Source organism: Medicago sativa, chromosome 6, assembly GCF_051527215.1.
Source record: "Medicago sativa cultivar Bolivia chromosome 6, Bolivia_mono, whole genome shotgun sequence".
NCBI lineage: Eukaryota > Viridiplantae > Streptophyta > Magnoliopsida > Fabales > Fabaceae > Medicago > Medicago sativa.
Window position 1 is genome coordinate 12,916,282 of NC_140754.1, and position 23,825 is coordinate 12,940,106.

Genomic DNA, 23,825 nt, shown 5'->3' on the forward strand with positions numbered 1-23,825 from the left:
CATTTTCACGTTTAATTAACCGAATCAACCCTTACCACTTTTTGCTTATGTTAGTGTTGGAGCATATTAGTCGAGATGCAAGATGCGGTTTTGTTTCGTTTGCTTATTTCTCTAATGATAGTTTAATGGGTCAAAGACCAAGGGAGGTTAGTGCTTTTGTTAGAATAGAGAGAGGGTGTCCTCGTGAGCTTAACTCAGTTGGTATGGACAATGCATAATATATGCAAGGTCCGGGGTTCAAACCCCGACCACTGCAAAAAAAGAATAGAAAGAGGGTGTGTCACATTTTATCCCCTGGTGAAGTTAATTTGGCCAAATAATAAATGTTTATCCCCTGGTGAAGTTAATTTGGCCAAATAATAAATGTATTTTATAACTTGAAATGAACTTTATATTTGTATTGATTTTTTAAATAAGAAATATATAGCTATTAATGTTTTTTTTTTGTTGTTTACCAATACATTCTTTTTAAAGAATACAAATACATATATAGGTAGTAAGTAATGGTTTAGGAGTATAATTTTATTTTTGTAAAAGATATAGGTAGTAATGGTTTTCCTTAAAAAAAAAAAAAAAGGTAGTAATGGTTTATAAGTATTTTTATGTTTAAATAAATTTTTATAAACTATTGAATAAATAATAAATTTTATTGACAATAAATTGATTCAAGTGGTATGGAACTATGACCCCTTAAGAAAGAGGTTAAATTAGGTTCAATCTAAACGATTCTGCAATAAAAATTAGTCACTGCTAAACAATGGTGAACACTTCATATCAATAACATGATAACAAAAAAAAAATCTGTTATAATATTTAACTAAATATATAACACAATTGCAGAAAGTAGTTTTTTACTCAAATAAAAAATATTTATTAAATTGATTTTATGATCAAAATAGATTTTTTTTTGGACAAAAATACAAAATAATATTAATGTTTTATATATCCAGTCAATAATGATTGATGATCAATTATATTTGGAGGATTGTTAACCCAATCATATTTGGCTGTGTTAGAGTTAACCTAAATTGTTCTAGCTTAGACAGATAATATGGGCTAAATGAATTTCCAAATTTAATTAATTATTCATCCTTAAATGACATAGTTTTATAATTATTAATATTAAGTTGATTTTTTGTTAAAAAATTATGCTATGATACAAAAACTAATTTAAATAAAAAATTTAATTGATTGAAAAATTGCCTCCGCAATTGTATAATTAATTATGTGACATATTTGTTTATACAAAAGTTTTGAGTATGCATTTGTTTGTATCTGCAGATATAATTCTTTTTTGAAATATTGAGTCCTTACCAACATTTCTGATCTCTCAAGAAAAAAAAAATCACGACCAACATTTTTAAGGCTGTATTTTATGCAAACCATCACCTTTTAATTTTGAAAAATGATATTTGTACCAACCTTTTTAACAACTTTCTCTCTCATACTCACAATATCTTCTTATTTTCTCTCTTCCTTTTTCTCTCTCCATTGTTTTTAACCAATGAAAAGAGAGAAAAAGAAGTTGTCACCAAAAGTTGTTTCATATAGTTGTTCAAATATCATTACCCTTTAATTTTATAATTGAAAAGTTATGCTGGAGAGTTTGGAGAGAGCCCAGAGTAGTCATTGGTTAAATGTTTAATACCCCTAAAAGACTTAGAATATATATCACACACAAATGTGGGACCGATTATTCACACACAAATTTTCTGTTTTAAACCTTAATTATTGAATTTTTAATTATTTATCTATAGCTAACAACCCATTAGTTCATGGTGATCCCCTAATGCTGCTAACCAAAGCCCTGTCTAATAATGCATAAAGTTCAATGTTTTTAAGCAGGTTGTGATCATAAGTTCCACACAGTCAATGTGCATTCTACCTTTGTTGACAAACTTCTCACATAAGAGAAAACAAATAAGATAACAATTGTTAATTTTATATATTCAACTTTATCATATTTTGATACAATGCAAATTTACTTTTGAGTAAGTTAAGTTTTGCACATTTTGGCCAATCATCACATGCTTGGTACTATTTGTTTTAAAATTACAATGTAACAGTCAACCTATGTTATTATCCGCACAAAACACTTCTTCTTTTCATAATAGCTATTCTTTATATTAATCTCTCCTACAAATTAAGTTCAAACAAACAAACATAGAGAGATTCACTCTTCTTTTCTTTTTTGTTTTCTAAGCTAGCTACTACCCTTCTTTTCTTGCTTCTCTCTTTCTGCACAATGTGAAAAGAAAAGAAAAAACTTTTTTTAGTATTTATTTGTGCCCTAATTATAAAAACGTTGCTTAGAGTGCTAGAACAACAACAATGACAAGTCCATTGAACACTTGAGAAGGGAAAAAAAAAAGAGGTGTATGTTTGTAACTGGAATAGTTTGTGGACTTGGCAAATGAGTTAGAAGTTTCCAAAGTTGGTACCTTATCTCTTTTTCTTTTCACCACCACATTTTGCTAAATATCAAAAACCATCCATTTTTTTGCAAATAATTTTCTATCTAATCTACTCTTTTTTTTTTGTTCAAAAATTAAATATTTGAAGGTTGCTATTTATCTTGACTTTCAAATCCTTTGAAGGTTTGAATTTTCTCACCAATTCTTGTCATATTGTTTGGGTACTCACTTTTCATCTTTTCTGTTACGGTGTTACCTATATTTTTTTTTTTATAAAACAATTGTGCTCTTTGCATATTGTTACTTTAATTTTGATTATTGTTCTATTTTTCATTTAGATGTTCAGTTTACAATTTTTTTCATAGAAAGTTTATGGATAGTTCGGCTATTTATTTGTCTCCTCTATATATATGTGGATCTCTTTAGTTATTTTTCTCTTCATTTTTAACTATTAATCATAATCAATATCCAACTATTTTCAAATTTTTCTTTGCTAATGGTTTTTACACCTTGTAATATCTAATTCCATTTGGTTGAACATTAAAGTGAACGACGACGAAGTTATCATCATTAACGAATTAAAATCCCGCACATCATGACAAATCTAAAGCATCGTATATCTTTATGAATTTGAATGATTTCCTAAAAACTTTGACATTAGACTGTTTTTCAATTAAATTTGTTATATATTTTGTATTTGCTTTCAAATTTTCAATTAAACATGTGATGTGAATAACATTTGTTGAATTGGAGGATTACAATATTTTATTGTCAAAGGTATCTTTTGTCCTTCAAGAAGGCTTTAATATTCAACAAAGCGGATTGACTATTACAAGGCAAAAAAATTATTGCGGAAGAAAAAAGTTGAAAATAGTTTGGGATGTATGTTTGAAGGTTAAAAAATGAAGAGAAAAGTTTCCACAAGGATTCATCCATATTAGGTCACCTTCTTCCTTTCTTTAATTTTGCAATTCTGGAGCCGATATTAATTTTGTGAAGAGTAATGAGTTTTTTTAGTGAAGAAGAGAAAAGAGTAAGGTTGAAGAGATAAAATTGAAAAAAGTTGAAACAGAAAAGGGTGATAAGGGAGAGAGAGAAGAGTTTGATAGTGTTTCAACAGAAAAGAGTGATAAGGGAGAGAGAGAAAAGGGTACCATTTGACTTCAGCTGAAATATCGGCATGTGTGATAATAAGTCAATTGCCAACAGCCACCTCACGTCGAGACAATATCGTGAAATTAATTTTCGTGACAACTAGCATTTTCCTTTTCCAATTTTCGTTATAACCTTAATCAAAGTTTTTAAAAATTGGGATATTATTTATTAATAAATGAGAAAAAAGTGTAAAAAAAATTAACAATGTTTTGGTAATGAAAGAACCAGGGATTCGGTCTTCTAAATATATCAATTTTTTCAGTTTTAGTTCGTCAAAAGTTTCTTTCAAATTATAGTCCCTCTAAATTTTCTGTTATCAATTTTTGTTTTTACTTGTTCATAAAAGTTCACATTTAATGTTCCAAATGAATTTACTTGACGACATGTCATTAATGAGATCTTAAAATATTAATATTGCACATGTTAATGGAACTAAAAAGAGCAATTTTTTTATTGAAAAACAACAATTATTTATTAAAAAGTTATATATTTAACATGTGTAAATTTGCACATGATAGAAAAACCCCTAATTTAATAATACAATTATTTAATCTTTACTTATCGATAACTTCAAATTAAAGATTAAAACTAATTTCCGGTGCTGATTATTACCAAACAAGGTTCTAGGGATACCGGTGCTGATTTTGGGTTCGGAGTTTATAATGATCATCATTATCATTTAGGATACTTTCTCTATGGAATTGCAGTGCTTGCTAAGATTGATCCTATTTGGGGTAGAAAGTATAAGCCTCAAGCTTATTCACTCCTGGCTGATTTTATGAATTTAAGTATAAATTCAAACCCTAGTTACACGCGTCTAAGGTGTTTCGATATGTACAAGTTACACTCTTGGGCTGGAGGGCTAACGGAATTCACTGATGGAAGAAATCAAGAGAGTACAAGTGAAGCTGTGAATACATACTATTCTGCAACCTTAATCGGGATGGCGTATGACGATGCTGAACTCACAGCCACTGCATCAACACTTACATCATTGGAAATTCTTGCGGCTAAAATGTGGTGGCAAGTGAAAGAAGGAGGGAATATGTATGAGAAAGTGTTTAGTAAAAACAATAAGATAATTGGTGTTCTTTGGTCTAACAAAAGAGACAGTGGTTTATGGTTTGGTCCGGCTGAATGGAAAGAATGTAGGCTTGGGATTCAGCTCTTACCATTGCTTCCTATTTCTGAAGTCTTGTTCTCTGATGTTATGTATGTGAATGGTCTTGTGGAGTGGACATTACCTGCTTTAAAAAGGGATGGTGTTGGAGAGGGTTGGAAGGGGTTTGTATATGCCTTACAAGGGATTTATAATAATGAAAGTCCACTGCAGAAGATAAGAAAGTTGAAAGGTTTTGATGATGGGAACTCATTGTCTAATCTATTATGGTGGATTCATAGCAGGGCCGATGATTTGGTGGCCGTTCATTAAGTGAGTGATTTTTACAAAGAAATTGAGAACAACGAATCATTTTGTCTTACATTTCCTTATATGTTATTGGTCTTAATGTATTTTCAATCCTTTTTCGTTATATTTCAGTGGTTGCTACTTGCTAATATAGAAATTATGATGCATTTCACGATTGCTTATTACTTCCATGGCAGTCAAGTGGGGGCAAGAAAGTTAATGTGTTTCAAATGGTGTTTTTGTTATTTTCATTCATCCTTAATTTTTGGTGATGATTATAGGATTGTTTAAAGTAAATGTCCAAAATATAAAACTACAAAGTTTACGACAGAATAAAAAGAAAAAATATCACAATTTTATTAGTGATAGGTAGGTATAGATTTCAAAACTTGTAAGAGTTGAACTCTACATTGATGAGTGATGACGATAATCGGCACTGAATACAGTAGATTTCTTGTGCTGAGTATCTTGTAGATTTTGTTAAGAGTCCCACATCGGATAGGTGATGGCCTGACAATGTGTTTATAAGTGGGGGCAATCCTCACCTCACAAGCCGGTTTTGTGGGGTTGTGTTAGGCTCAACCACGTTTTCTAATACTAAGACTAATACTAAGAGATTTTCATTCAATGACGGGTTTTCATTCATCATTCATAACATAAGTTAATAAGTTATTGGTGTATGGAATGTTAATAAGTTATTGGTGTATGGAATGTAGGTGATTCATAAATAAGTTAATAAATTTATTGGTGTATGGAATGTAGGTGATTCTAGGTGATTCATAAGTTATTAAGTTAATAAATTTATTGGTGTATGGAATGTAGGTGATTCTAGGTGATTCATAAGTTATTGTGATTCATAAGTTATTGTGTATGGAATGTAGGTGTATGTTATTGTGTATGGAATGTAGGTGTGTATGGAATGTAGGTGATTCATAAGTTATTGTGTATGGAATGTAGGTGATGAAGGTCATTCATAAGTTATAATAAATTGGCACTGTGTTTGGGACCTCTTAGAGATTTTGACATCACGTTTTTACTCAAAATCTTTAGACATTAGATATATTTTTAAACATTAGATATATTGATCAATTCTCTTATATATCCAACATGTTATCAATTTCTAGTCAATGTGGGGCTGATGACGCATTTGAATTCTGTTCTGCACTGGGTCAAGGCCATTATCTCCATTGATCGGGTTGTCTCAAGTCTCAAACGCAAGCGCGCCCCATAGCATGGACTAGCTCTAAATCCACTGAATTAGAGTCGTGAGAGCTAATCTGGACTATTGAAACCAAATCTAAGGCTAGCTTGTCATAATCTTTTCACAAGTGTCCTCATAGGACAACTGTCCGGATAAGGGTTGGGGGATCATAAACTTTAGTCAATCATTATAAAGACTAACTCATAGACTATTGACACGTAGAAATTGTTCTACCCTGAGTACCTCTTATATTCGGTGTATTCTTACTTGATCGTCAAAGTGTTTGTAGATACATCATCTCTTCAGAAGAAAAAGGAAACTATTGATCAAAGTCCAACAACTAAGAACAATCACCGCCTTTCACTGACCGTAGATCTCATGTTCCGACGAATTAAATTCCATCTAATAGTTTTTTAATCTTAATTATAGAATTTCTATTATATATCTATAACTCAAAACTCATTAGGAGTCCATGCCAACCAAAGCTCTGCTGTTTATGTTGTCTAATGCATAAAGTTCAATGTCACTACGCATGTTATGAATTGTGATCACAAGTTCTACACATAATTAATATGTTTCGTACCTTTGTTCAACATACTCTACACAAGTTTCAATTCCTTGTCCTTTCTGCCATATACAATACTTTTACCATTTTTCTATACAAGTCAAATTTACTTTTGAGTAATTTTTATGTTTTGCACATATTGGTCAATCATCACATGCTTGCAGCTTGTGCCATTTTTTTTTTCAAACAAATTTACCACTGGATTAGAACACTAATATGAGAAAGTTAAATTAAATTAAATTTTCTTCTGCCCATAAATAAAATCATCTCAAGAAACATGGCCTTTAATCTAAATATTTGGCCCTCTTTGATAAAGAAAAAGTGGATGTATATCTACAACATATTCTTTTATACACTCTACTTTATCATTTTTGTTATATAAGTCAAATTTATTTTGGGTAACTTTTTACTTTTGCAATTTTTGCCACTCAACTCAAGGACCACATGCTTGTACTATTTGATTTCCAATTTTCATTCAACCAATGACCATGTACAATGGTAAAAAAAAATCAACAACCTTTAACACACACTTTTTCAATTTTCAACACTCCACATCATTTTCTCTCTCTTAATTCAATACCCATTCAATTTTATCCACTCAAATGGTTTCTTATTCTTATTTCTTATTCTTAGATTCACTCTTATGTTTTGTTGGTGTTTCTAAGTGAAGGAGTTGTTTGTGGACTCATGACAAATGAGTTTGTATCTTATCTTTTTCTTTTCATCGCCACATTTTGTCAAATATGAAATGCTTTGCAAATGCTTTTTTTTTTTTTATACCTAAAAACAAATGCTTTTTTCTCTTCTTTTTCACGTTTAATTAACCGAATCAACCCTTACCACTTTTGATTTTGTTCAATTAAAATCCATAGTTAATGTTGGAGCATATTAGATATTACTCGAGATGCAATTGTATGAGATGCAATTTTGTTTCGTTTGCTTATTTCTCTAATGATAGTTTAATGGGTCAAAGACCAAGGAGGTTAGTGCTTTTGTTAAAATAGAGAAGGTGTGTCATATTTTATCACTAAGTGAATGTAATTTGGCCAAATAATAAATGTATTTTATAACTTGAAATGAACTTTATATTTGGCGATATGGGTCGTAATGGTTTTTTTTTTAAATAAGAAATATATATGTCCCCGTGAGTTTACCTCAGTCGGTAAGGACAAATACATAATATATGCAAAAGTCCGGGGTTCGATCCCCAGACACCACAAAATATATATATGATGGTGGGTTGGAGAAGATGGAGGGTGTAATGAGTTTATGAGAATTGATAGAATATGGTAATGTTTTAATTGAGCATTTAAATCTCAACCATTGGCTTTTAATCAAATGGTTGATAATTATTCTCACCATTCTCATATAAGATACTCATTCTCATATTATACATCTTATATATATATATATATATATATATATATATATATATATATATATATATATATATATATATATATATATGACATATACTATGAGAATGCCTATTTTATATGAGAATGATTATTAATCATTAGATTAAAAATAAATAGTTAAGATTAAAAAATCACATATATGTCTTCCCTTATTCTATCATTAACCCAATTCATCTTCTCCAAGTTAGAGTAAACTATACACTCGGTTTCTTTCTTCGGTTAATTTCTCATCAGCCATCACCTTCACCTTCTTTTCTTGTTTTTTTTGTTTTACCTTCTGCTAAGATAACCCCACGTCATTATTTCTCATGTGGTTTACGTATTGATTTCATGTTTTCCATTGTCTCCATTTCATGAAATTGGATTTAACCTAATGAAATGTAGACTCTGTTGGTCAATTTCAATGACTAAAGTGACGAACATAGTCTACATTCAGAGACTAAATTGATTAACAGAGTCTGCATTCAGAGACTAAATTGACTAACAGAGTTTACATTCAGGGACTATTTTGCAATTTATCTGCATTCAGGGATTAAAATGACGACTCTTTTCTCATTCAGGGACTAAAATGACTAATATCCCTATAAAAAACGTTATAGATGTAAATCGTTTAAAATTCTTAAAAGAAAATTACAAATTAAAGTATATGCCTACATAAAAAAGTGAAGACTCATTTTAACTCTTCATGATTTTCATGAGAGTCAATCTAGTCATTAGTAAAAACTTTTTAGTTGATTTTTTTTTTGGTCTAACCGATGATAAAGTGATAGTTTAAATTAATTTTTTTTAAGGAAGTTTAAGATTAAATTAACTGTTCTTTCAAAAAAAAAATATTAAATTAACTTTTTTTGACAAAAAGATTAAATTAATTGTTAATCCTTTTTTATTTTAATGGTCCGCACCAAAATGGAAACCAAAATTGAAGTGAAGAAAACAGAACAACAAAACCAGAAAGAAAGAAAAAAAGAGAGGTGTAACAGAAAAGAAAGAAAAAAACAATGGCAGGATTATTAGCATGGGCAGCAGATGTAGTAGGAGGAAACGGAGGATCAGAATCAGCAACAGAAGATTCATCAATTCCAATTCTCTTTTCCGATTCTCAAAAAACCTACGTTCGCGAACTCGATTCCAAAACTAACTCTCTCCAACGTTCGATTCAAGATCTACGCCTTAGATTGCCTCCTCCTGATATCTCTCAGCGTCTTCCTCATCTTCATGCTCATTCTCTTGCTTCTAATAACGCTCTCGCTCTTCAGTTGAACGCTCATTCCTCCACTCGTCATCAGGTATGTATCTAAATTTAATTCATGAAATGGAATTGTTAGGTTTTGGATAATTTAGTCATGAAATTATTGAAGTTACCAAATGATGTCTGAATTTGAAAATGATTGATTACATTATTTATGTTGCAAGGACACTTCTGATTGAAGGCGTGTCCTTGTGACCGACAAGTGTCAATGTCCAACACCGGCATGGCATTGACTAAATACATTGAATTATGTCACTTTCTCAAAATTGTATCGGTGTCAATGTGTCTGTGTCCGTGCTTCACTCATACACGCTAAATGTAGAGAAACTGGTTATTGTGGCGTCAACATATCAACTGTCTGTGCAGCCTTTTAGCATCTAAGCTGTACTTAGGGGATTTTAATTGTTCGATATAGTCATGACAAACATGAAATGTGTTGAAATTTATTTTTGAGTCGCATTATGTAGCTTACACTTCAATTGAAGATGTGTTCACATGCATGACACCACCTGTGTTGCACGGAAACTTCTGATTGAAGACGTGTCCTGGTGTCAGACACGCATCGTGTCGATACTTGTGATTACATTGAATTATGTCATTTTCTCAAAATTGTATCTGTGTCTAGTGTCCGTGTCAGGATCGTGTCTAGTGTCCGTGTTTGTGTTCGTGATTCATAGGGCAGCATATGGTTACATTCAACCATGTTTGGATAAATAGCTTATTTTGCAGCTTATATCATATAAGGGCATATGCATAAGCTATTTCTATAAGGCAAGATAAAATAATGTCAAACTGTATTTGTATAATAAGCTATCATTAAAAGCTTATGGAAATAAGCTCAAAAGAGCTAATGAACATCAGAACATGTCATAAGCTGTTTTTATAAGTACTAATGCTAGTAAAGAAGCTCAAATAAGCCAATCCAAACAGGGTCTCAATCACTTCCATTTTGTAAATTAGTATTGGTGTCTATGTGTCTGTGAGTATGTCAATTTAGTTGTGAAATTACAAAATGATTGTTGAAATTGAAAATACTACATCAATTTTGTCTTTTTTGAGCTAGTCAATTTAGTCATGAAATTGTTTAATTCTTAAAATTCTAGGTGTTTGTCAATTAAGTAGTGAGAGTACTGAGATTACAGTAGTCTTTTTTTGAGTCAGTCAATTCAATCATGCAATTGTTCATTTCTTGAAATTGGTGTTTTCATTGTAGTACTGAAATCACCGAAATTTTAAAATGATTCTTGAAATTTAAAATACTTGTTCACATTAGTTGTTTTTAAGTCGGTTAATTTAATAATGCAGTTGTTTAATTCTTGAAATTGTAGTTGTTTGTCAATTTAGTGGTGAAATTATTAAAATTTCAAAATATTATTCAAATTGAAAATGCTCGGCTACATTGGTATTTTTGAGCCAGTCAATTTTGGTATGAAACTGTTTGGAATGACTGATGTGGTCGAAGATTTTCAATTTTAGGGATCGTTTCGTGATTTTGTTAGTTTGAGATACCAAATTGTCTACTGCAATTTCAGGGATTTAATTGAAGATTTGTTTTGTTTCGATTGTTATATGAGACTGATTTGCTTTTGTGGTATGAGGACAGGCCCAGCTTAGAGAAGAGACGCTGAAGGAAGAAAATGCTGCTTTCGAGAATGCTATATCCAATTGCGAGAATAAAATCAAGGAAAAAATGGAGGAGGCTGAATTACTACGGACCAAGTTAGAGGTGAGACTGAGGATTGTGATATGTATGTTGTATCTTGTACTGAATCAAAGTAGTTGTATGATGCTGTTAATGTGTGTGTATGTGTGCCATTTGGTGGTTTGCTATGTATTTTTGGGAATTGAAGTTCACTGCACGATGTTTTAATTATCGTTGTTGTTGATTCGTATGTTTTGGGGTACAGGAGATGGATGAAATTGAAAAGAAGCTGAGGGCTGAGCTGGAAAATATGCAGTCGAGATCTTCTGTCAATGCCAGCCAATCTTTGATATCTGAGGGTTGGGAGGAAGAAAACAAGATAAATAATAGAGCTGGCTTTGATGCAGATGCAGAAGCGTTAAAAACAACTATGCTAGAAAAATTGGATGAGAAGAAGAAAGAGCTGGTTTGTTCTTGTTTCTTTAATCACACGATTCTCTTTTGTCTTCTTAAAAATAACATATTGCTCAATACTGAACGAGTAAGAGTGCGTTTGAACTTTGAATATATAACTTGATTAAGCACTTATTCAGTCAGCTATTCTAGGGAGTTTATTTAAGTGCTTTTTCATATACTATGGGCCTGTTTGGATAAATAGCTTATTTGCAGCTATATCACAAGCACTTTTCATGATAAGCGCTTATGTGTAAGCTTGCATAAGTTAGTTTTATAGCAAAAGATAACGTTAAATTGTTTACGTATATGCTATAAGTTGTTTTTATAAGCTATATTGGAGAACTTATTAAAATTGGTTAAAAAAAGTTTATGAAAATCACCATAAGCTGTTTTCATCAATTCTCCTGAACAGTCTCACCAAACTTATGCCACTAGATAAGCTCAAATAAGCCAATCTAAACAGGCCCTATTTCCTCTAGCTTATTGAAATAAGTTTATCTTAAAACCAATCCATAATTAATAATTGCTAAATGATTGAAGTGGTGTTGTGGTTCGTGAATTTGCATTTCTTCTGTCAAGTATCAATTCGGTCAGATTAGTCCCTCGAGAAATTGGAGACTAATTCGATACATTCAAGGACTTATTTAGCTGATTAGGTGTATTTAGAGACATTGGGTATGATTTGATTGATTGCAATGTAGTCAGGATCGAGATCCTACTAGGATCGGTCGGCCGGTGAAAGAACGTAAACACAAGGAACGTAACACGGTTCGTAAGTAGGATTGGTAGGTTGTTGATAGAGTTGAGAGAAATAGATAGAGAAAATAGAGGGAAAACAGAGGAGCCAAGCATAAAAACAGAGGTAATAGAGGAAAAACAGAGGAACCATGCAACAAAATAAAGAAACAGAGGAAACAGAGGAAAAACGGCAAAAAAAAACAGAGGAAACAGAGCAAAACCGAACCAGAGTAAAGTCGAAGCACGATCGAGGTGCTGTGGCACGTAAGTCGTGCGATCCTATGACCTGGGACTCGATCTTGGCTACATTGTTTGATTGTTTAGAGATTAATGCGACCAACGGTAAATCTTTCTGAACTAAATTGATTATTGTTCTAAAGAACTTGATAGCAGTTGGACACTATCTCTCATAATATTATAGTTATACATTCATATAATGGAAAGGGGAGGAAGAGATTTGACATGCTATATTTCGTTCGAGGAGAGATCTAATCCATTTCTTAAAAGAAATGAACATCTCAATAAATAAAGTTTTAGTGTATAAATGTGTAATTATTAATTAATGTCACCAATTTTATGATGCATGCACTGATATCATTTATTCATTCAAAACTATAGTTATGGACACCTGTTTCTTTTGAAAAATAGCGAGAATCCTTACCCATTTCCTTCAACTAAATTGATAATTCAATAGGTACAGTGTAGTCATGATCAAGATCCTAAGTAGGATTGGTCGGCCGGTGAAGGATCGGTAGGTTGTTCATAGAGTTGAGAGAAAAAACAGAGAAAATAGAGGAAAAACAGAGGAAACAAGCACACAAAAAAACAGAGGTAAAACAGCAAAAAACAGAAAACAGAGCAAAAATGAACCTGAGTAAAGTCGGAGCACGGTTGAGGTGACGTGGGTACAATAGATTTCCTTTTAAATGCAAATTAAATGCAATAATTTAGTGTTAAAATATTATACTTAATGGTTAATGGACTTTTAAAGTGATGGTGCAATAAAGCATTGACTTTTGAATGTTTTTCTTTGACTATTTGTTGCGGCTTTGCATTTTGACTGGTAGTCTTCAATTCTGATTTGTGACGCTTGCATTAATTGTTGGTAGCATACTTGATTTAGTTACCTACCAGAACTGAAACAATAATTTAACTATGTTGAAATATTGTTTTCATGTGAAGAACTCTTATTTTATTTTCAGAGTTCAATGGAGGATACTGTAAAAGCATTAGAGAAGAAATGGGCTGCAGTGCAGGAAAATGCACTTAAACAGCCTTCCCCAGGTATTATATCTTACTTATGTTATGTTTATATATGTGTGTCGGTGTATGTGAAGGAAAAATTAAATTATTATCTGAGTGCATAATGATGTCCTTTGTTTGTTTCTTTTGATCCTTCCTTGCCTTTTTTGTATTTGGTTGCTTTAGGTGGCATATATTCTGTACTTAATGTGTACATCGGTCATGGATCCTCTGGAACCTTTGATTGATCGATCACACTGAGTTAAGATGTCAAGAACTTGTTTATAGTAGGGAAAGTTTCAAAGCATGATTAATAATTATGTATGCAAAATGCCATTTGAACTTGGTATAGTTTTGTTTATGGGCACTAAATGATTCAATAAAAATTCAACATTGCACTGTATTATGTGATTTCTTGTATGTTGGAAAATCGTCAAGCATGTTTGCTTTTAAACATTAAATTCGAGAAGTTATAGTACTTCTTTAGTGATATGTTACCAAATGGTTTTATTCTGCATGTAATAATAGTTTTCAAAATGCAGACAGAAACTCTTGTTGGGTTTTGTTTTGGAGTATTTCTAGGTTGGACATGTAGAGGGACTAGGCTGCTTTTCTAGGATGTATTTTCTTTTTTGGTTTTTTTCCCCCTGATGCTCCTGTTTGTACTTTTCTAAATGAATTATTCTATCAAAAGGAATAAAAGAAAGAATCCAGTTGGGGGTGGCTTTGATTCCGTTCCATCTCCGTAATCTTATCGTTTTTATTGTTTAAATTCTGTCACTAATTTTGCATACTTAAGCTTCATCTTGCAAGCATTATTTTAGCTTTAAACCTTTCTTAACTTGTTTTGCAGCACAAAGAGAGAAGACATTAGATAAACAACTTCATGGTTTACTTCAGCAACTAGCAGTTAAACAGGTGCTTTCCATACTTCATTGTTTATGTTTCTACGTGCTTGATATTTTGTGTTTAAAAAATAGTTTATTTTATCTTTCTATCGCCACAAAAAATGGCGATGGTTGAATAATAACGACTATTTGAATGATTATCTGGTTGTTAATTTTGTGTATTTGATTGCCTTCTGAAGATGAGTCTAATAAGCTGTCTCTCTTTCTTGCTTTCAGACACAAGCCGAGGGCTTACTTGAAGAAATTCACCCGAAAGAGGTGGAGCTGGAAAGATTGAATGCACAATGGCGACAACTGCAAAGCAACAACTCAGACGTGAACAATGCTAGAAATCGTTTTGTTAGAGGCTCCTCTGATAAGGTACATGGTTTGTCGGATTATGATGGTCATCAGAGGCTTCCATACCATTCTGCAGGCAGAACTGAAAGCCAGCAGAGGCTTATGCTACTTAGGTCGGCATTTGTGCTTTATATTTTAGCGTTAAACATAATTGTATTTATCAGGATATCATTTTGACCAAAATTAAAATTATCTTATTACATTTTACGACTGAACCTTTTTCTTAGTTGATTATGACTGGACCTTTGTTTGTACTTATGAATACCTCGTGTGTGTGTGTGTGTGTATATATAACAAGAAGTTTCTGGAAAAGTTAACTTGTTAACCAAAACTCATGTTACATCTGTTCATACTGCGTAGAGTTACTTACAGCCGAAGAAAAGTTAACGAGAGGAAAATCGTTGAATACAAAAAAGATTAGACGTTATGATAGCGGTTGAAGTTGCAAGATTTTATGATAAAAGGAAGAGAAAATAACAGGAACCTAAAATATTATTGATACTTGATATAAAAAACTAAACACTAGACCCTATTTATAGGGACACATAAACTCAATCCTAGATAAATAGAAATCATAAACTGATTCTAGGAAATAACTTACAATACTCAAATATAATATAAAAGATATTATGAGATTTTTTATAATATTCTAATAAATAGTTATGGTAAGCTTTAGTTACTTTTGAGTTTGTTGTTGGGAGAGATGATGGTTGATAAAGAAGCAACTAGTTCAAGTTATTATTGTTCTGTGACCTTTCTGTTAAGTGATTTTCACCATGGAAGTCTAATCTATAGGATGAAGTAATTTGTGTTCCTTCAACTTGCAAATTTCTTGAATCTTGTATATACCTTCCTATTCCTAGTTACCTGAGAGAGCATTTACTTATTGAATCGAATTTAGAGATTATGCATCGACTATAGAACTTCATCATATCAGATAGTTTTACACACTCAACATAAAATTCTTAAACTCTTGAATATTTAAATTTTTATATTCATAATTTGACAGCAAGGTTTGATGTTAATAGGGGAAAGAATATATAAGTATATTTATTTATACCAAAAAAAGGAAAGGAAAAAGAGAATATATAACTATATTTCATGGTTTTTTTTGTTCATGATATGTATGACAGCCCCAAGAATGGACAGATAGCTACACCTATGCTTAGCCTCAAAGCTCAAGTCAGTATCATTATCCAGGCACATGAAATTGCTTACTACCATACGTCAATGCATTGCTTTGAGATCTAGGATTCACTATTTTTTTATCCATGCATTATCAACTTCATCAATTCTAGTAATGTCTATACCATCCAAATAAATGTGAGATCAGAACGTTTTGATGTATCCTTTTTGTCTAGATCATCTTCATCAATTCAAGTTAATGTCCACAACATTTTAATCAATATTCTAATTTATAAGTGTCCATGCTAGCAATTTAATAGAAAAATTAAGAAAACTAGATCAATAAATAAATTAATAGTTAATACCATTGAGCTTATTGAGACTGATTATTGACCAATATGATAATCAAGACATTCCACCAAATATGATACAAAAATTACAAATCACTTTGCATATACATTCTCTATGTTATTATCTATGTAGTAAATAAATACATTCATCAATCTCTTTCATCATTTCCCCTACCCTTTGTGTAAATACAAAAAAATTACAATAGAGTAAGCAAACCCTCAAAAAGTAAATAATAAACAATCTCTTCAATATAGTTAACATATGTAAATCTTATTTTCATAAAACACTCTCTAGCTTTGAACCATAAGATGTGTGACTTTGTACATTCAACATATATAGCAAAAACTCATTCCATGTATCAACTGGTCCAGGTAAACACCAATGAACACAATCATTGTAAAATGTCACATTTTTTACCATAGCATGTCCATAGTTATTAGGGTGTCCATCAGGTCTCAACAACATAATTTCAGTTGTATTTAACATCAAAAATTTCAAACCTTTCTTTGATGCTTCCTCTTGTGCTACTTTAAATTCATTCACTTGTGTTAAATATGTCTCAAGAATGTAACCATTTAAGTTCATTTCTTCCTTGCTAAATGGTTTTGTCCTCACACAATTCCCTCCTTTGTTCCAATCTCCATTCTCAAAATGTGATGGAGAAAATGTCCTAAAAAATGTCACACCTTTAAAATTTTCAAGATTTGTTAAGGTTCTAAATGCAGTCCTAAATGCCATTTTGTAACCATAATAGTGAGCAAGATCTGTTACATTCTCCATTCCACATTTGTTGCATCCAACAAGTTGACCCTTTTCATAGAACAATAGTGGTCTAAAAAACCAATGTCCTGCTGAGATTATCACTATGTCAAAATTTTCAACTTGACTAGACCATGCTTCATCTACCTCATCTACATATAATTTCATGATGCTGTTGTATGAATGACCATTTTTGTCAGCATCCTTTGATCTCACAAAGTATGGTGACCACAGATTACCAAGGGTGAAATTGTAATCGGCGAAGAAATACCGTCTGAAATATATGACATTTGTTGTGTATTTATGAGAAACATCCTCGGGTTGAGACGCCTGAAAAAAGAGAAAAAAAAATACATAAGCATGTTTGGTTATCTGGTGTCAAAAATTGGTTTTGTATATAATTGATTTTGTCAAATAGATTCTAGCTAAAAGTGAGTTGAATGTAAATTGATTTTAGATATATAAATGAAAAAGTGAGTTCCACAGTAAATTTGAGACTAAATTAATCGTAGAGTCAAAAGCTCCGAATTCTAGCTTCAAGTTAGAATCAATTCTAGAGGCAAAATCAATTTACTTTAAAACATCGAAGCATGTCAAAATTAATTTTACACCTCTAGAATCAATTTTTCCTCCTCCAAATGTGAAACCAAACATTCACTAAGATGGATTTGCAATATAACTATGCAGACAAGATCATCAACAAAAATTTGTGTAAACATTTGTGAAATGATTAACTAAGAAGGATGGATACAATCAAGGGAAGGGAACAAGGATAAAAACAAGGTTTTAAATCGCAGCCACGGTTGCATTCTTAGATAATGCGGAGAATCACAATCAAATACGATTGACGCGACCAACACAAATCAGTGAGGAAAACATGAAAAAACCTTGATGTCACGGCTCAAGTCGCAGTCACGGACATAGTATACTATGTTATGAAAACTTTTTTTGAAGAAACTAAATTAACCCATCTAAATTGGCACCGGGGAGAATCGAACCTGATACCTCGAGGAGGAGATCGAACCTGATAACTCGAGGAGGAGCACACTCTCAAGTCTCAAGCCAATACCACCAGGCCAACCCAAAAATTTATGAAAACTGTTTGATGTAAACAAAAAAAATTTCTCCTGCTCTTTTGAAAAAAAAAACAGAGAAAACAGTATGAGTTGATCATTACTTACTTGACTTAGGAGGCACAACAAAGATTGCAACTGATTTCTCCCAACAGAATCTCCAACAAAAACCATTTTCTTTCCTCTAACAAGCTCTAAGAATTGAGTTGCATTAAACAACGGAAGCTCGCATTCATTTGGTTTCCATCTCCAACGAAGATACTCATCGTCCGGCCTACCAAACTTCATGCAGTTTTGTTCATCAATCATCCATTTGCATGTTACATTGTTATAGTAAGGTCCTTCAGAATGAGGAATCCAATTACCAGAAAAGATGTCACATCCTTTTGTTTCTGTTTTGTTGTTCATGTGTTGGACAGAAGACATGTTTGGTGATGGTTCATCTGTGTTTCTCATAAGAATAAGAGGAAACATGATGAGAAGAAGAGTGAATGGTACAAGAAAAACACTTTTGGTTGTTTTTCTTGTTGTGTACTTCCCATTGAGAATCTCATTGGTTTGAAACTTCATGGTTGAGATAAATTTTGAATATAAAACTTTGATGAAACAGTTTATATAAATGTTGGTAACTTTAGTTCTGATTTTTTTTGGTTATGATTAATCTTTCAACTTTTTCTTTAATTCAAGTTTCAAACTAAACTTTCTTAAAGTGTTCCATATTATAGCTAAATCACTATCATTAATTCATGATGTGACAAAGTTTTGATAAAATATTTTTATTAATATTTCATAATGATTTTAAAACTAACAAGGAAAAAAAAAAAAAAAAAGGAGTCTTATTTTCACTTTAATTTGACTAAGGCAATTTTCATTGACCCTTTATGGCTGCAAGCCAATTCATAGCCAACTAAATTTGATTAATTAAATATGTTAAAAAATGCAAAAGGGGACAATATTTATTTAATATCTAGCAAAGGGAATCAAGTTGTATGAATCACTTTTTCACTCTTTGTTTAGTAGGATTTGTCAGTTCCTTTTAGAAAGAAAAAAACATAATTAAAGGAAGTAACTAAGATTGGTAAGAAAGATATTTTAATGCATGTACAGTGTACTTTTTGTGTGTAAACAATCATGTATACAGGTTGAGCTAATGCTATTACACCTCCTCACGGAGCGATCTTGGCTACGACGCTTACTTCTGGGGAAGAGGTTTAGTAATTTGAAGTTCGGACGAGAGGTTAGTAAAGTCTGATCAATGATCGTTATAGTCAGGATTCTAATATAAGTTGTCCCTAATTCAGGTTCTCCCGACCGATTCGTCCTTAACCGAATCTAATCAACCACTTAATTCTAATAAGTTGATTGAAACTTACTAAAAATAGGTTATAAACCAACTTTACACTAAATTGGTTTGTGCTACAATATGTTGTTGATCAATGAAAAAGCAATATGCTATGAAGCCAATGAAGAGCTATGGTTGAGGATTTAAGGACAAGAGCAAAAATTAGTGACATTTCAGTTTTGTCTCCTATATTCCTGTTTTTTTGCTACTTTATTTTTATTCCTGCACAATTATTGTCTAATTTTGATGAACATGTATTGTTACATAGTATACAACTGTAAAATATCAATGATTGTATTACAACAAGGAAATGTAAACAAAATAGTATTTTATTTTGGTACCTTGTTTTGCATATTTTTTTTTTTTTGGTGAACTCCTTGTTTTGCATATTATTATGGAAAATGTTTACTAGTGCTTCTGGGTACTCTTTAAGACCATTGAATGATAACTTTTTATGAAAATATGTGTAGCATTAAAAATTAAAATATTTAACTTTTGTATAAAATAATTTCTCCTTTTGAAATCCTTCAAGAGTGCCCCGGGAACACTCATTAACGAGACTCATTATTTATTGAAATGATTAATGCTACATCCACAAAAACAACTAATTATGGTGTAACATGTAACATATTGTGAGAAGAATCAAATATAACTCAATCAATGTGAACATTGTTTTGTAACATAACATGGCCCTTTAGGAAAAAAGATTGATGTTGAGTATTTTAATTTTTTGCTTATGAAAATCAATTAGATGAAGGAATTATTTGTGCTCATTTGTACCATTGTGACTTTATCATTGTTCACAGCAAATGCACATGAGACTTATATTTGTAAAATTTTGGAAGAAAGTAGTGGTTATGGGCATGAGAATATTGCTGTCACATAGTTGAGTTTCTATATGCACTTTAGTCCAATATTTTAATGCTTAAAAGCAAATCAAAAAATGAAGCTTAAAATAGATAATTAGATAAGCTCTAGACTTGTAGGTCCAATGATGTTAAATTTCTTTTTGGAAATTTGGACCATATGGTTGGTCCCAATGAAAGAATGTTACCTGAAGTTGGCAGATTTGGAAGGAAGTGAAGAGAAAGGGAATAATATATTAGTTGGTGAGAGAGAAACATCTAAAAGCCAACAAATAATTATTTTTAGAAAACTTTCTTGTATAAAATAATGAGCATTTTTTAATCAGATGAAGTAACCACCAATTTGTTAATGATTAATCTTTGTAAAAAAAATCTAGCTTATCACCTTAAGTATGTGATCTTTACTCTTAATCATGTTTATTCATCAAAAAGACTTAGAACTCAAGACCTTGTTCAAAATATTTGAACTAAGTTTCACTATGTTCAACTTAATATTGTTTTGATTTGAATTTGTTTGTGTATGATTATTGCATTATAACACATCCAAAACTAAACACCAACAAATTAGTTGTTCAAATTTCTTTTCACAATATATTGTAGGAAGTCTATTGAGGGCATTCATTAATTAATTATTGAAGCATCCATAACACCTACTTGTGTACTATAAAACAAATTAGACATTTAATGATAATCTTGAGATAATACTAAAAAAAACAATGATAGTCTTGATGATACTAAAAAACCTTTGATGAGTCTCGTAAATACAATTTAGTTGGTAGTTCCATGGACATTAAAATGCAGTGTGTGAGTCCCCCACTAAGCTATTGGACTGAAAAAATCATCATTTAAAGCAAGTAAACATTGATGCAAATTTCATCTAGTCATCTCCCTATGTCAAATTTGATCCTAATTGTATTTTTAGCAAGTTCACTTTAGTTTTAGTAACTTCATGAACATACACCATTATGTTTTTTTATCACTATTAATTTTTTAAATAATTTAATCACATTTTAGAATAATGTTTCATATTTGGATTAGAATCATATTTTGTGATTAACATTTAAACTAACTTGTCTGTCTGGTGGGGCACTCAAAGTGTTCGATGACAGCCAGAAATGTCCAAAGCTTGGTGGGTAAGACATCGGTTTTATATAAATACAATTTTTTAAAGATAAGATCATAAGAGCAATCTAATGGAAGCTTGAACTTAAGCTTCAAATAATTGAATAATAATATTATTAATACTATAATCAGATAACGTTAATAGAGTACAGTTGGCCACACTACTACCAGTTAATATATGCTTCACAAAAAATATAATTGGGTTTAGCTTTGATGCATGTTGTTGAAATAAAGTTCTATTATGCAATTATTTGATTGTGTTAATAATTTTCATTAATTAGGGATTACATGAAGCATCAAACTTTTTGAATTGAGTTACTCAAATAAGAGTTTAATTAGTATGTACATGCACCACCAACATGTGGTTGGTATGGGTCATAATAGACTCGAACATCTTAAACAAATGGTTAGCATCCTTATATTGAAGGAAGAAATATATAATTCGATTGATTTTATATTTTATTACTTTAATTTATATCTTGCACAAGAAAATATAAATTTGGGGTTGCAAGAATGTTACTTTTAATTGTTGAATTTGCGATTTGCTTCTCATTCAAAACATGGTTTGTCATTACGGTGAGGTGTAAATTGTTAAGAAAATCAAATTATTCGTAAAAGATATTCACTTTTAAACAGTGGTGTGTCGTAAGACTTTATTTTAATAAAATCAAATTTCTTACCACATGGACCGACATGGACATGCATGGTCTTATCCAGTCACACTCTATAGCTTAAAAATGATGTTTATTTAGAATTCTTAAACCTCACAATTTTTTCATTTAAATAGATGAGATGAGTGTTTGGGTTCATAGAACCGGTCAATGTCAAGGCACACTTCAAAATTCATAGATTACATACATATTGTCTATTAACGAAGTCCTAATGTTGGCGGTGAAAATTTATTTCATGCCCTTGTGGAATATGAGTTAACTTCTAATGAACTGAATCAACTTACATTGCCTAAACCTCACCATTTGTTCTCATAAATAATTGAAAACATCGAAAACGCCATGGTATGTATTGACCATCAAACTATAAGGGACTAAATAAGTATCTAATTAATTCTTTTAAAAAAATCAAATTAATGTTTTTTACATTAAAATATTAACTAATATTACGAATCCAAAGTGGCCAAACACATCTTTGAAATATTAAAAGGCAAGGAAAGTACACTACTCCAAGTCCAAATTAAGGTATGGCTTCACTTCACAGGGAAGTCAATATTTTGACAAATCTTTCCAATTTTTACATTTCACGTTATGTTTTATATACATTGACACATTTCATTCTAATCCATAGCTTATAACACACCCCTTTGGTATGTTCTTTTCTTTTGACCCTTTGCTACGTTCTTGGCTTTTCTATCACAAAAGTTATTAAGAGATTCACCTAAATGCTTTAATCATAAGCGTATGTACTAAGATAATAGCATTAATAAGTTGGGGTAATACTTTATAAAAGTAGTCAAATATCTATTGCAATTTGTCTCTCATTATACATTGTAATACACAATTTATTGACTTAAGTACCTTTCCTTGATGCGAAATAGTACCTTTCTCTTTAATGGTCAAATTAAGTACACCAAAAATGTTGATCCAAATACCTATCATCTTGACTCAAGACAATTGTTAGAGTAAAGAAACGTCTCGTATAATCTATAATAGATTAATGTTTAAAAATCGCTCATAACGTTGAAGATGATCAACTTAACTAACACTTTTAAGTAGAAATTTAGAGTTATTTTTGCGATTGAGACATTAACATGATCAAAATTGATTCGAGAAAAACAAGAGAAAACATGAGTAGGGCTTTGAGATATTTTATTTTTTTTTTCTTTCTTGTTTAGTCATTAATCATCTCAATGGTGACAACAAATAATACCATAAACTTCTAGCACATACAAGAAGAGTTATCAATAATGTTAGAATTTGTAGACCCTATGAATAACTTCATCAACCTAGACGTCGTCCTCAAGACAATTTGCACTTACTTGAGAGAAAGACTTGTGTGGACCAGGACCAAACAATTGGGTTTGGTCACATACATAGTTTTTTTCTTTCTTTCTTTACTTTTTCCATTTTCTCTCTCTTCTCTCTTCTCTCTCTTCTCTCTTCTCTCTCTTCTCTCTCATTTCTTTGGTTGTGACCACACAATGGGATTTGGTCCCTGGTCCACACAAGTATTTTCCCTTACTTGATTGGGAGAATATGAACTTAGCCACGTAGGGTCTTTGGTGCGGTTGAATAAAGCAAATATGGACAATACACGAACACCAATCATAATTTTATCATAGTTATTACTCCCTCGTTTCAAAATAAGTGTCGTTTTAGGTGTTTACACACATATTAAAGAATGCAATGATTAAAAAAAAGAGAATGATTATTTTACTAAATTATCCTTATTAACTATTTGTTAGTTTTAAAAGTAATACTTTGGAAGTAGTGTGTAGAGT

General features: G+C 31.4%; 3 protein-coding genes across 3 annotated transcripts; 2 read left to right on the plus strand and 1 right to left on the minus strand.

Annotated features, from left to right (window-relative positions):
- The first annotated feature begins 4,401 nt into the window (after window positions 1-4,401).
- LOC146912946 (glucan endo-1,3-beta-D-glucosidase-like) lies at window positions 4,402-5,001 on the plus strand. Its single transcript, XM_085720814.1, has one exon. The coding sequence runs from the start codon at window positions 4,402-4,404 to the stop codon at window positions 4,999-5,001; it is 600 nt and encodes a 199-aa protein (XP_085576940.1).
- Window positions 5,002-9,072: 4,071 nt separating this feature from the next.
- LOC146912947 (golgin family A protein) lies at window positions 9,073-15,047 on the plus strand. The gene is made up of 6 exons (XM_085716257.1): window positions 9,073-9,447; window positions 11,014-11,136; window positions 11,318-11,518; window positions 13,449-13,530; window positions 14,342-14,406; window positions 14,613-15,047. Exons 1-6 carry the CDS (start codon window positions 9,160-9,162, stop codon window positions 14,910-14,912), a joined length of 1,059 nt encoding a protein of 352 aa, XP_085572383.1. The 5' UTR covers window positions 9,073-9,159; the 3' UTR covers window positions 14,913-15,047.
- A 1,199-nt stretch (window positions 15,048-16,246) lies between these two features.
- LOC146912948 (protein trichome birefringence-like 19) lies at window positions 16,247-19,499 on the minus strand. Its single transcript, XM_085716256.1, has 2 exons — window positions 18,152-19,499; window positions 16,247-17,300 (listed from the first exon to the last, which is right to left on the minus strand). The coding sequence occupies exons 1-2, from the start codon at window positions 18,611-18,613 to the stop codon at window positions 16,488-16,490; spliced, it is 1,275 nt and encodes a 424-aa protein (XP_085572382.1). The 5' UTR covers window positions 18,614-19,499; the 3' UTR covers window positions 16,247-16,487.
- Window positions 19,500-23,825: the final 4,326 nt, after the last annotated feature.

Coding starts and splice junctions, on each gene's coding strand:
- LOC146912946 (XM_085720814.1), top strand. CDS start 4,402: ATGTACAAGTTACACTCTTGGGCTGGAGGGCTAACGGAATTCACTGAT.
- LOC146912947 (XM_085716257.1), top strand. CDS start 9,160: ATGGCAGGATTATTAGCATGGGCAGCAGATGTAGTAGGAGGAAACGGA. Junction 13,531..14,341: donor ACTTAAACAGCCTTCCCCAG/GTATTATATCTT, acceptor CTTGTTTTGCAG/CACAAAGAGAGAAGACATTA. Junction 14,407..14,612: donor AGCAACTAGCAGTTAAACAG/GTGCTTTCCATA, acceptor TCTTGCTTTCAG/ACACAAGCCGAGGGCTTACT.
- LOC146912948 (XM_085716256.1), bottom strand. CDS start 18,613: ATGAAGTTTCAAACCAATGAGATTCTCAATGGGAAGTACACAACAAGA. Junction 17,301..18,151: donor TGTTGTGCCTCCTAAGTCAA/GTAAGTAATGAT, acceptor CTCTTTTTTCAG/GCGTCTCAACCCGAGGATGT.